This window comes from Hippocampus zosterae, chromosome 3 (genome assembly GCF_025434085.1).
Source record: "Hippocampus zosterae strain Florida chromosome 3, ASM2543408v3, whole genome shotgun sequence".
NCBI lineage: Eukaryota > Metazoa > Chordata > Actinopteri > Syngnathiformes > Syngnathidae > Hippocampus > Hippocampus zosterae.
The window spans coordinates 23,826,877-23,840,206 of NC_067453.1; the positions used below are offsets into that span (position 1 = coordinate 23,826,877).

The 13,330-nt window shown below is 44.0% G+C and overlaps 1 protein-coding gene across 8 annotated transcripts in view; it reads right to left on the reverse strand.

Annotated features, from left to right (window-relative positions):
• Positions 1–13,330, reverse strand: part of kif21a (kinesin family member 21A) — a 26,834-nt gene continuing 13,504 nt past the window's right edge. For 3 of the 8 annotated variants that reach the window (XM_052061208.1, XM_052061204.1, XM_052061209.1), the window contains 23 exons: positions 13,047–13,137; positions 12,630–12,729; positions 12,129–12,317; positions 11,779–11,978; positions 11,231–11,338; positions 11,091–11,159; positions 10,848–10,990; positions 10,210–10,357; positions 9,306–9,500; positions 9,136–9,237; positions 8,788–8,953; positions 8,218–8,238; positions 7,125–7,182; positions 6,980–7,031; positions 6,406–6,572; positions 6,149–6,277; positions 4,985–5,121; positions 4,053–4,227; positions 3,449–3,613; positions 3,235–3,352; positions 2,349–2,519; positions 1,801–2,000; positions 1–1,503 (listed from right to left, as the gene is read on the reverse strand). In XM_052061208.1, coding sequence (XP_051917168.1) covers positions 1,410–1,503; positions 1,801–2,000; positions 2,349–2,519; positions 3,235–3,352; positions 3,449–3,613; positions 4,053–4,227; positions 4,985–5,121; positions 6,149–6,277; positions 6,406–6,572; positions 6,980–7,031; positions 7,125–7,182; positions 8,218–8,238; positions 8,788–8,953; positions 9,136–9,237; positions 9,306–9,500; positions 10,210–10,357; positions 10,848–10,990; positions 11,091–11,159; positions 11,231–11,338; positions 11,779–11,978; positions 12,129–12,317; positions 12,630–12,729; positions 13,047–13,137 — 2,998 coding nt within the window. In that variant the 3' untranslated portion in view covers positions 1–1,409. The remainder of the gene's footprint in view (positions 1,504–1,800; positions 2,001–2,348; positions 2,520–3,234; positions 3,353–3,448; positions 3,614–4,052; positions 4,228–4,984; positions 5,122–6,148; positions 6,278–6,405; positions 6,573–6,979; positions 7,032–7,124; positions 7,183–8,217; positions 8,239–8,787; positions 8,954–9,135; positions 9,238–9,305; positions 9,501–10,209; positions 10,358–10,847; positions 10,991–11,090; positions 11,160–11,230; positions 11,339–11,778; positions 11,979–12,128; positions 12,318–12,629; positions 12,730–13,046; positions 13,138–13,330) is intronic. The other 5 variants (XM_052061211.1, XM_052061207.1, XM_052061205.1 and 2 more) reach the window with 4 other exon arrangements.

Genomic DNA, 13,330 nt, shown 5'->3' on the forward strand with positions numbered 1-13,330 from the left:
TTTTGTTTTTTGACAGATGGCGTTTATTCTCACTGGGCATCATCTGACATTAGAATAGCTACAGAGACGGCCATTTGTAAGGTGGCTTCTACAATTCCAAAAGGAGAGGAAAGGTCCGGAATTATGTCAAACAGGGACCGAAACTGACTGTTAACAACAATAAGAATCTAAGCATGAATGAATGAAATCACAGCAGGAAGGGTTCCAATCGGTGGTCCCAAAAAAAAAACATTCATTCGTGTTAGTGTCATCATCACCAAAACATTCACGAAATTTGAAGGCCTCACCTCGACAAAAAAGATCTGTGACATAAAATGACATAAACAGTGCTTTGCTATGCGAGTGGGCCTCGCCTGCGGTGTGCGACAAGAAGCACTCTGATAAGGGTGAGCAAGGTGACAACATCAGGGTGAACATGCGGTCAAATGCGCCTGAAGTGAATGCAGACCCCATCTTTATACTGTACACCAAGTAAGTGTGCCTCTGTGTCTAACTGCAGGTGTAATGATCACGGACCCCGCTGTGTATTTATAATGAGTACAAAGCATGTCCGTATACGCGTGGTGTTCACAGACATGAAGAGAGTGCAGAGCGTGTCAACATGTAGCTAGAGTGCCTAATGCAACATACATACATACAAGTCAGTTAACGCATATGTAGTAGTGAGCGTGGTCTGCATCAACATACGCTAACATGTTGTGAACCCGGGCCATGTTAATAACATTCGTACACGAAATGTGCGGGGCCCACATCACATGCACAGGGTGAGCATTGACCATGTGGTAATCTTTGCAGTGAGAATATAACCGTGTAACATGTCAACATACATTAAGTGTCGTGGGACGCAAAAGTACTGGGTCCGCGTGTGTTTGGAGTGCTGACCAAGTCAAAGTATGTAGCCTATAGTGTTAATTGGCTTCTTCCTTAAAAAAATAAAATAAAGCTACTTTTTAAGACTTACGTGCCAAGAATAGAAGACCGATTGCATTACATGGCAACATGAAGGCCGCGCACCTCACAACCAAGTCTCGTCTACGTTACATAAATAAGACACATCCAGCATCAATTGTCACCTTTGAACACTTAATTAACTGAAATGCCTTGTATGTATGTCACAAAGCTTAAACGAACACTAAAGGGGCTTTTTTGAAGACACTTGTACAAGTGGTGACTTGAGGACATCCAGCAACAGGAAGCGCAGCGCCGGGTTGTTTAGACCGGCTAGCAACCCGACACCTTCCATTCAAGACTACAACTAATAATAGCTAATGTTCGGAAAACGTACTTAAAGCAACCATGAGTATCGCTTAGTGGCCGTATGTCTGTGTTAGGGGTTAGAGAGAAGCATTGGGCGAATCAAAGTGCACATCATAACAGTGTCCATCAGAAGGTGCTGCGAATGTGTTCAGTTACTCGCCACCTTCGTCTGCCGCATTGTCAACCGCCTCGAAAGGGCCGTCCAGTCCGCCGCTGCGTGCACGCCAGATCTTCACTGTCCGGTCGCTGAGGGGCAAAAACAACCAAAATCAAATCAAAATGGAGGTTTCATTTGAAATATCAAAGGCACAGACCTTCTCCAAGGCCCCCGCCACCCTCCAAAAGTGACGTTTGCGATGAGGTGTTGATAAAAGTTCCATGTGTAAAACTCCCATAAAAAGGTAGATGGCCGACATAACCATCACATAATAGGCATAAGAGATTGACGCAATCAGAGCCATAGACATGTTTATGACTTTTCAGTCTAGTCTTTCAAATAAAATCCATGTCAGTCTGGTGGCCCGAATGAATACGTAAACTCACTCAGAGGCGGTGAACAAATGGCTGGCGTTTGTGGAGATGCCGTTGATGGGGCTGTCATGACCCTTGAGCTCGCCCAGTCCAGCCAGAGTGTCCGTGTGCCACAGTTTAAGCACCCCTCCTCGACAGCCACTCAGGAGAGCTGGAGAGCCGGGGACCACGCCCAGGGCACACACCCAGTCACGGTGGGCGTTCGGGACTTGCTGGTGGGAGAAAAGTTGAAGGCAATTGATTATGAAGAAGTGCGAGAAAAAGAATTGGATGAAGTGAAGTTCAAAACAAAATTAAAATGCAGAAAAAGAGCAAACGGCAAAAGCTCCCCAGAACATAAACATGGACACGCAACATTGTGGGGCAACCACATCTCTCATCGACTTGACGCTAGCTTGCACTGACGATGAGTCTCAATGTGATGCAAGATTTGAGACAGACTTGGTGATAAAATATCTGGGGAGTAACTCCTGGAACACGAACACGCCCACGAAATTTGAGAACATTCACGTGCCAGGTTCTGATGGGCCACTAATCGCATGACATTATGCTAGCAGCACCTGCAGCAAGTCCTTGCGGTCCAGGTCCCACTTCTTGATGCCGTTGTCACGGGAGCCGCTAAAGAAGAAGTCGCCCTGGATTACCAGTGACTCGATCCCGTCATAGTGGGGGGGCTCAAAATTGTGCATCGGGCTGATGCTTCCCAGGGTGCCTTCACTCACGTCAAAGAGCTGCAAACACATTGTTAACACACACACACACACACACACACACAGAATTGATATACAAGATTCCACAGTGAGGGATAGATGTGATTTGAATGACTATACCATCTTATTATACATGTCAGTCTTGTAGCCACATGCGGCCCGGAACCATATTGTGTTGCACCTTGATTAACCCTTTTGGGGACAGCGGCTACTGCAGTGGACGGCTTACCGTGTTATCAGGTGGGTGCATGAAAGGTCAATAGCAATTAATTTTTGAAAAGAAGAAAAAAAAAGATGTAATTTTACAACCCCCCCAAAATTATTCAAAAAACGCTGATTAGGTGACAGCGACAATGGGGAAAGTTCTGGAAAATCAAAATCAGAAAAATAAGCGCTGAAAAGTTATACTTTCAGCGTAGTTTTTTTGCAGATTTAGAATGATATGCAAGAATCCTGTGATTGGCTGGCAACCGATTCAGGGTGTCCCCCGCCTACTGCCCGAAGACAGCTGGGATAGGCTCCAGCACCCCCCGCGACCCTAGTGAGGATCAAGCGGCTCGGAAGATGAATGAATGCAAGAAACACAGTAGCTCAATCATACTATACTATTGAGTGAATTAATTTTCGTGGGAAAAATGTCGGTTTCTTATTCAGCAGTTTTGTGTCGTCCTAGAATTGTAATTTTTATGCAAGAGTCCACTTTGTACTGAAAAAAACGTCTACTGGAATAACACACCTTGACATAGTGGTCTTTGGAGCCAGTGATGACCACGTCCTGATTGTTCCCCGAATGGTCCACAGTCAAACACATAACAGGTCCTTGGTGGCCGGTGAGTTTCCCAGTGGATGCAAACCTAGAGAAATAATTGATTGCGTTCACAATGCGGTTACATGGTGAATTTTTATTTAGTATACAGATATAAACAAATGATGAAGCCCAAGTGGCTGACCTTCGTAGATCCCACACTCTGACCGAGTTTCCGGCCGCGGCGTACAGGACCGTTCCGTTGGGGTTCAGTGCTATCTGGTTGATCAGGTTTTCACCTGCCGGGATGGTGACCGTCCGGCTGGTGTTGGATGCACAGACGTCGCCGACATTAACCTGACCGGAGGAGCTGCAGAAAGAATTGGGTGCCATGAAATAGTGCTGTACAACATAAAGATGAGTGCGCACAACATTGTGGAAGGACCATGTCTGATTACTGGAACCCTTATCAGAGGAAAAGACACTGCAGAACTAATAACAACAACATTGGTCCACCATGTTGTTTGTGTCCATGTTAATCCACTGGAATGCAAAGTACTTGAAATGACTCCACATAATGGAAAACCAGTGGGAGAAAACGCAGAGCTGATAACCTACATAGCACAATTGAAAGTGGTAATGTCGCTCCACTATGTTGTGCGTGCCCATGTTTAATCTAACTGGAACAGTAATGAAAGGATAAATCGCAACATAATATCCAAGGCAGAGAGGGTTGAGACGATAAGGTCCTCAGAACATAAACATGGACGTACGAAACATTGTGGTCGTTCCGCCCCCCGTTCACTCACCAGAGCGTCCGAATGCACTTGGCCGAGTCGCGGATGTCCCAAACTTTGATGTAGGAAGTGGAGACCGAGAACACCAGGCTGGAGCTATAGCGCACCGACACCACGTTGTTGGGGTGTCCGGAAAGCGACATAATTTCCTGACCCGTCACCAGGTTCCACACCTTACAACTGCGGTCTGAAGGAAAAGAAAGAAGCAGAGTCAGTGTCCAGCATGGCGGGCACTGTGGGTAATAAGGGCCTGAACTGTGAAATGCCTTTTAGGAGTCTCTACACACACATGAAAACTCACAAATATTTGCAAGCATGTGTATCTGGGGAGAAAGGTATGTTATATCTCATCCCTGCTGAATGCCAGGTCATCCGATGCTTACAGCACCGCCCACTGGCAGTCATTCGGGAATAATAGAACTGTAGTCACAGTTGTAACTTTGTATTTGAATGAAACCCAAGACGACGTCAGAAATTAATCAGTAGCGCCCCCTGGGAAGTTTGGAAAAAACACAGTTGCACACTCTTGCCTGAAATTGAACAGGAAGTCACCCGTATTGTTTTGAAACAACCATTTCATACTCAGTTGCATACCCGGGAATGTTGGGGGAGAAAAAAAAATTGCCATTTTGGTTAATAGAAGCAGCCATTTTAGGCAAACTTTTGGGCTCATAACAATTAGGCAATTTTAGCAATGAAACCAAATTGGATGTATAAAAAAACAAAAATGTGCCCCTAACACTAGTTTCACAAACTGATATGAAATTGAGTAACAGTATGCACAAAAAAGGCTCCAGGACCCAGGGCCAAAATGAAACAGGAAAACACCTGTTTTGCTCTGAAGCAGATACTGAGTTCACTTCAGGGCTCACTACTTGCTCATTTTTTGGATTTACAATAAAAATGATGGAATGGGGGCACGTCAGTTCACCGGTTAAATATACCCTTGGATCCGGTGAAGAGCAGGTCGTCGGTGCAGTCGACACAGAGGACGGCCTTGCTGTGCCCCTCGGCCACATGGACACACTGCAGCAGCGAGGTTGAGCGACTCTTGGTGGACGTCACTGGATGAATGACGCCCCTGCAGAATCAAACAAACACGTCCATTTGCATGCCGTCAAACATCGCAGGGGTGACTACCTTCACCGGAAGGTGCTCCTCACTCACTCTCAAGCGCAGAGTTATGCAGCTCTGTGGAAAGTTCAGATTATTTGAATAAGGTGGACACAAAAGGGATGAAACATGAGAAAGAGGTGGAGGGGGGGAGGAGATGGTATTTTCCCCTTCACATGCATTCATGTCGCATTTTAGCAAGAAGAAAAAGTGTTGTTACTTGTGTTGAGACATAGGTGGTGCTACCGAGATGAGTAAACTGTTGGACACTTGTGGAGTCAACCATGGAAATAATTTATCCAGTTTAATTGCCACATTACTGATTGCTATGTCAAATCACGCAGGTGATGATAGTTATCACTTGAAAAGGAGCATAAAAGACATGATGGTTAGAAGAAGTAGTCAGTCGTCGAAATCAGTCAAATATAAAGAAAGACGTATGATGTATGCAATTGTTAATTCTTTTGACCCACATTATGAAATGGCAACATCATTTTGAGCTGACAGAAGTGTTGCAGACCAACGTAGCATCTCGTAGCTAATTTCTTGACACGTTGTAGCCCATGTAGTGTGATATACTCAACAATTGGTCGTGAGGCATCTGGGATAATATTTTGTGAGCTTGTCAGTCATTAATAGACCCCCCACCCAAAAGTCTCAAGAAGTAACTGCTGAAAATGTTGGTTCCAATTTGGTATGAAATGGCTGTTTTCTAAGGGCATCTTCCTAAAGGAACTTGGCTACCAAATTTGAAGCACAAAAGGAGTTTTTTTTATTATGCCGGGGGGTGGCTGGAGAATGATGGCGGAATTTGCATGACATCGTCCCTAAAAACAATCAAGGATGGTGCAGAGTGATGAGAAGCAAGTAGAATGAGGACAGAATTAGAAAAAAAGTGCTTATTTCACTTGATCAATTTGTTGCCATGCTTCCCCAAAGCTGGACTGTATTAGTGGAGTTACTGTAGCCTTTTGGGTGTTACTGCTGGCTCTTACTGTTTAATCTCCTTGAGCTTTGCCCTGTCGCCTGCCGCTTGGGCCTTGTCATACGTCTTCCTGCGAGAGAGTGGTGAGGGTGCCGGCGAAGCTCTGTTTTCAGCACCCGATGGCTTTCTGGAGCCCGAACTGATCGTTGGATTCAACAGTTTAAAGGGACAAATAAATTGTAAAACGACATAAATGGGGGTGGGGGGGGGGGGGCGGAATGATGATGAGGGGCATTCATGTCAAGACAAGGAGATTTGCGGACTTACACGCTGTACATTTTGGAGGAGAAGCCTGTCGAGAGCGCGGCAAAGTCACCGCCACCGTCTGGCGTCTCTGCTAGCGGCAACAAGGGGCCAGAGAAATCGGCCGTGTCGGGGGCGGCCTCGCTGTTGGCATAAAGGAGCTCCATCTGAGTGGTGGTCCGCCGGCGGGCCTACAAAGACAGGAAGTGAACCCATGTCCAAAAATCATGTCCCAGTATGACATCAGTGTCCAATTAGATTGTGCTGTTGTCACTTTTATAGAACAGACTGCGACTGATATATTTGTGAATTCATATGTAAAAGTATAATTATACAAAAAGCTGAAAAAAAGATGGCTATCATTAAAAAAAAGTCTATTACATATACACACACACATACATACAGATTATATATATAAATATATAGATAGAGACACACACACACACACACACACACACACACACACACACACACACACACACACACACACACACACACACACACACACACACACACACACACACACACACACACACACACACACACACACACACACACACACAAGGCAGGTAGGTCATATAGCAGGAAGGACAAATACCTTATTCCTGGACTTGGTCTCACCGCAGAACTTCATGAGATCCGGCACAGTGCTCAAAGGACAATACAAACACTTTTATTCATACAGTATGCTATCATCTTGTTAATAGTCATAGAAACAGGAAGAGATACCACACCAAACTTACTTTCCGTCTGCGGACGGGCTGGCAGCCGACTCGTCGCTGCTGCTGTCGTCGCCGTTTTCTGTGGGGGAAAAAGAAACAGCTGTCAAGACACTTTCACAAAAACGTCTGCATAGTCACTTCCAGTGGAACCTCCAAAGTCAAAGATGCCAATCCTAGTCGGAAGTAATGTAAAGTGAATTTATCTGTTCCAAAGATGAACTGTTGCCATGATAAACATTCTATTCAGAGATTCCCAATTGAAAAGTGGTGACGCAAGAGTCAAGACCACTCAATGGCTGTATAATTGTATTGCAATAAGCAAGAAACTGCTCAATTTCAGTTAAAATATTACTTTTCCGTTGTTAAATCTCAGCTTTTATTGTTTTTATTATTTTACCATTTTTATTTTCAGGGTGACCAAATGACCTTTTTATATAAAAAACACTTGCACACACAAACGTTTTGTCAATAAAATATTTTGATGGAATTAAAGCTAGATAATATTTTCCTTATTATTGCAATTTTTTCTACTTTTTTTCTCTCTTTGTTGTTAGGTTAAGGGGAAAACTAAATTTTTATGCTGACATATACAATATAGACAATAAAAAAGACAACAAAAAAAACTACATCATTCATTCTCACACTTTAAAATAATTGGACATTGGAGGTTCCGCTGTAGTTTGTGGCTGAGGAGAATGGATTTCGGGAAGGTGAATGCGGGAGATGGATGATGGCAGGCGATATCAGGACAGCGCCATGTCGCTTCACGGGAACACCTTTCTTCACAGAGCTCGGCCAGAAAAAAAACAGAGAAAGAAAGGGGTTTAAGGAATCGTTAGTTTGGGGTTCCTGGAGTTGACCTACAGAGAAGGTCACGCGATCCATGAATGCTTCCTGTGTGTGTGTGTGTGTGTGTGTGTGCGTGTGTGTGTGTGCGTGTGCGTGTGTGTGCTTGCGTGCTGGGGGTTAGCAGGGTACTAAAGCATGGAGGCTGCAGCGCGTGATGAGCTGGGGGGAGGAGAGAGAAAACTGGCTGCACCTCATGCACCCGTTCAAGTTAGTTGCAAATAGCGCATGCGCTCACAAAGCAGACTAACATTGATGCTCTACTTACCAGATGGCACGTTACCTAGTTCTGTAAGAACACCACAACACAAAAGGAAACCGTGTGGAAACAGAAAATACACACACACACACACACACAAAAAGGAAAAATCAAAAGTACAGTTGGGGTTGGGTCGGTGGAAGGGAAAAAAAAGTGAAGAAAGTAAAGACACTTTAGAAAGAATCCCGCTGAACACGCTGCCACCTGTACTCTTGGTTTTCAACACAATTCATACTGCACGGTGGACAAAGGTATCGAAAGGTCTAGTCCTAGGTTCCAATTTTGAACCCAGTAAAAATGTGCAATTATTTTATACTCTATAACATAATTCTCGTTTTAGAGCCCTCTACTGCTCTACTGTTGCTAATTGGGCGGCATTTGGCTGTGATTCATGGACAAAAGCATTGAGACACATGCCCACGATTCATCAAAGGTTAATTTCTCGAAACCTTTGTCCAAAATGGCTCTATTGAAAACGGTTCGTATTGAGCATCAGGTGATGGGAAATTGTCACACAACAAACAATAATCTAATGCGACATAACAATGTAACAGTCAAAGTCAAAATGTCAGCGTCTACCTTGCAGGGCGTTGCCGAGCAGCGCGTCCAGCTCTGGGTTGAACTCAGCCTTCTCCTTTAGCATGTGGAAGAGCAGCTGATTTTGAGTGGCGCTGGTGATCTCCGTCTGCTTCAGGCGGCCCTCCATGACTTTCACCTGGGACTCCTTCTGGGCAGCCTGCAGACCCTGACACAACCAATTTACGGAGATTAACATCTACTCTAAAGTCTTGGAACAAAAGAAGAGCTAGCTGGCTAAGTGTCGAACAAGTTAAGTGATTGTCATGAGTTAGGTGACAATTTTGGATCATTTTCCTTGCAAAAAAATTTTGCATGTTAATCATGATGAATTACAGTACATATCCATACCTTGTTTATAGCCATTGACATAAAGTGATCTAGCAGGAAACGAGCCTCAGCCAGAGTGCAGGAACCAATCACTGCAGAGACATCCACGGTGTCGCCTTCCTCCTAGACACCAACACAAAGCTGGATGAGCGACAAATCCCAACATCTTGTCATCCATCCAACTTTCTCACCTTGGTCTCCTCCATTTGCATGATGTTGGCCTGACAGTCTGCAATGCTGTCGTTAATGTAGTCAATGTTGGCAGCCAGTGCGTCCACTTCCTCGTTGAGCGGGACCACCGCCTTCTCTGCTTCGGACCCTTCCCTGGCCAGGCGCTCTCGCTTCTTCAAGACCTTCTCCTTGCGCTTGGTCAGCTCCTCACGTTGCTATGGAAACAAGACACCTGACTACGCCGGCCAGACCTGACCCTGACATACTTTATTTGACGAACTCCCTTCAAGATGCGCTACATGAACAAAAGTATTGCGACATCTGCTCCAATTATGGGGCTAATAGAAATGCAGATTCTTATTATATCATAGAATTATACAGATATGCCTAAATGAATGATTATTATTATGAATGACAATTATTCAATATGTCATAATGAATTAATTACCGGTCATTACAATTTTATTTCATCGTTATTTTATTCTTGGAAAAAAAATATGACTCATCTACATTTTTGACTGTTTTCAGGAAAAATACAACTTTACTCTGAAAAAGTGTAATTACTCTCAAAAAAGGATTGTTTTTCTGAGAAAAAAAATCTAACTCTCACCTTAATTTTTTTAAAGCTATTCTTGGAAAATATGAACATTTAAAAATAATTATCAGTAACATTTTAAAGACAAACCATATTCTATTAAAAAAGGGAACACGTTAAAGAAAGAAATACAGCTTCTATTTTCATGCAACCATCTTCTTGACCTTCTTCTCTAGCACTTGGTTCTTGCATTGCTCCAAAAGAAGATGCTTCAATATGCAACCATCTATTGGATCGCTTCCTGCTTCCTCTTGGCCACCTCCAAGAAGCCTGTGTTTACTGCGGCATTTGTTTGTTCGCGCCTAGTCTGTTTCCCCCGCCAAACCTACCTTGAGGAGGCGGTTCATGTCATTCTCCATGTTGGAGATAGTCATCCTCTGCATGATGACGTCAGTGATGCGTCGCTCAAGAGACTGCCATTTGTTGCGGGCCATCCGGGTGGAGTAAACTCCACCGGCACGCCTGGGAGAGGACCTGCTGAAAAGAAAAATGGATGTATCTGCTTTTATGTAGCTCAATAGGACCACAAAAGTCATTGAAAAGGGGGACGTGCAATGACAATAAATATTCAACTCAAGCAATCAAGCGAAGTTTCGTGATCAATCATCAAATATTTGCGTGCGAAGGCCAGGGCCCGAATCAAACCCATGACCTCTGCACTGTGAGGAAAACATCCTAAAATTCAATCATGTAGTGTACAGAAAATACTAGCAATGTCTGTGTTAGACAAATGCATGTTCACGTGTAATACTGTGTGAGTATCTGGGCAGTAAGTGGTGGCAGACAGCAGCTCCTGCAATGGTGTACTTGTGTTTCTGTGTTTTCAGGTTCTGCCGGTGTTCAATAAACAGCTGAAAAGTGCATCGTGAGTGTTCCTCTCTTTTCCCACACGTGGGGGCATTACAGTAAGCATACAGTAAAAAAATATTTAAAAAGAAAAAACACCATAAAGCTAATGGGGTTGTACCTGGTGCCGTTGGGAGCGCCGTGTCCAGAGTACATGCGTCCAGAGGGGGGACGGTGGGACGAGTCCTGGTTGGGATCTGGCAGGTTGATTTTCCGAATGACTTTCCCCGAGGTGGGCCTGGCCTGCCTCCTTAGTGCCGTCACCTGACCACACACACGCAAGAAGCTTGAATACAGCCTAAAATAAATAATCTATGTATTGATTTATTTTTAAAAAGAGTTCCACCGAGAGGCTAAAACCCACCTCTTCCGTCTTCCTCCTGAGGATGAGCTCCTGCTGCCTCCTCTGAGCCTCCAGTAGCTTCAATTGGTGCTGAGGAGAGTGAGAAAAGGCTGTACATCGCATTCATCCATAGAGAGGAGGACCACAGGGTGTTCGCTCACCTCTTGTTTGCGCTGATCCTTCTTCAAGGAAGCGATCTCGCGGTTACGGCGGGACTCGTTCATGCGATTCTTCTCCTGCTGCTCCTTCATCTGCTTCATGAGGCGAACCTAAATAATTGAAGAAAAAGTATATAATTTAAAATTGTATTGTTCATCAGAAAATATATTTTGATAGCCTTTATTGCTCCCCAGATAAAAAGTTCAGATGTTAGGCAATAATCATAATTTTAAAAAAACATTCATTTGAATAAAAATAATAATAATGATCAAACAACAAAACAAAATAAAATAATGAAGGTTACAATAACAGCCATTCAGAACGAAAACAGTCCTTTTTCAAAAAAATATTCCTCTTTCGTGATTATAAAATCAAAAGGTGACATGGAACTGCCTGTACGCAGACACTTTATGACCAACGACATGTTCAAGACATTTTGAGCTTGCTTTGTTGTGTTTTTACAATATGCTAAAAAAGTGTGTTTTGGTAAGTTTAAACCATTCTCTTCCACTACTGCGAGGTCCCTGCGTGTTATGTAAGGCGTAGTTACCTTCGTCTTCTTCATTTCGCCCACATCCATCTGGAGCTTGCGTAGCTGCTTCTCGTACTGCGACTGGTTTTTAAGCAGGCGGGCGTGTTCCTTCTGGGCCGACTGCAATTTCTGCAGCTCCTTGTTCATCACGCTCAGCTTCCTCTCATACTCAGTCTTGATTTTGCGGGCCTTGTCGTCCGAGCCGCTTTCCACAGAGTCTGAAAAAGATGCACACGTGGGAAGGTGGGACACAACCAAATCCAAATACTACTTCTCCAGTAGAGAGGGTGAGTACTTTTGCCACCTGTGAATTCATTCATGATGGATGGATGAATTCAAAGATGGGTTCATACAGAATGGGAGCTTACTCATGTTCTGGAGCACACGGTCTCGCTCCAGCTGTGTGTCCCTGATCTTGCACTGCAACATCATCAGCTTTTGCTCATACTGCTGCTTGAGCGTGTGCAGACGGCGCTGGCTGTTCTCCAGCTCGTCGATCAGCTTCTGCTTGATGGCGATCTCGCACGTGATGTTGGCCAGGTCCGCCTGGAAGTTCTCTGTGGAAGACCCATAGAAATGCAGGCATGTTGTAGAGATGAAATAGCACGGAAACGTCCATCCAGCCATCTTCTATACAAATTTTAGATGAAAATAGACTGAAACTCTGTGTGTATCACCAAAGATGCACTCTACCATGTTTTGAAACATCTCAAAATATACAGTGCATAGAAAAAAAGTCTGTCCGCTCATGCTCTTTACAGGATCTGGCCTGACTAAGAGGGCCTTCTGGTTAGGTGTTGGAGTGCAACTTGCTTCTTCAAAGTACAATATGTACTTTTCGCTAGTTGTTAACCTCAGACTGCTCACACCTTTCTCGTCCGATTCCGAGTCAGAATCGTCTGTGCTGTCCTCCACCTCCATGTCCTCCTCCTCCTCCTCTTCGTCCTCCTCACTGCCATCCTGCGCGTCCTAACGGGGTGATAAGTAACGGTAGTCAAGATACGCAGTTATTTTTGCGTCATGGAAAGAAAGGCAACAAGATTCTAAAGGCAATGAAGAACATTTCTTCAAATAGAATGTTTTGTTCACTTACAGTATTGTATTTTTTCTGTAGTATTATTTTAGATTTTTTCCATTTTGATTACGTTATGAGGGTGTTGAGGAAAAGTGCATTTTCAAGTTTATTTTTTAAAATTGTTTTAGATGTGACATCCGTTTGACACTATCCTTTACATTCTGTGTCTATTCTTTATTTTTCAAGACACCGAGTACGTGGAGCAACTCACCATGTCGGCATCATCGCTGGCTCGCTCGGCGTAGTTCTCCTTGTCACCGCTCTTCTCCTGCTCGTTGTCGGGAATGTCCTCCTTGCCTACACTGAAAGATAGAAGCACACCGTTTTTCTTTTACCAGATAACTCCCTTATTATTTTTACTCAAACAAAAAAAAAAATCAACATAAAGTCCTTGTTATCAGAGCATAATCATTGTCTTGTTAGCACATAGCAAGATTTAGTTTCCATTGTGTGTCGGCAATATTTCTGTTACACCACATGGGGTACATACACCCG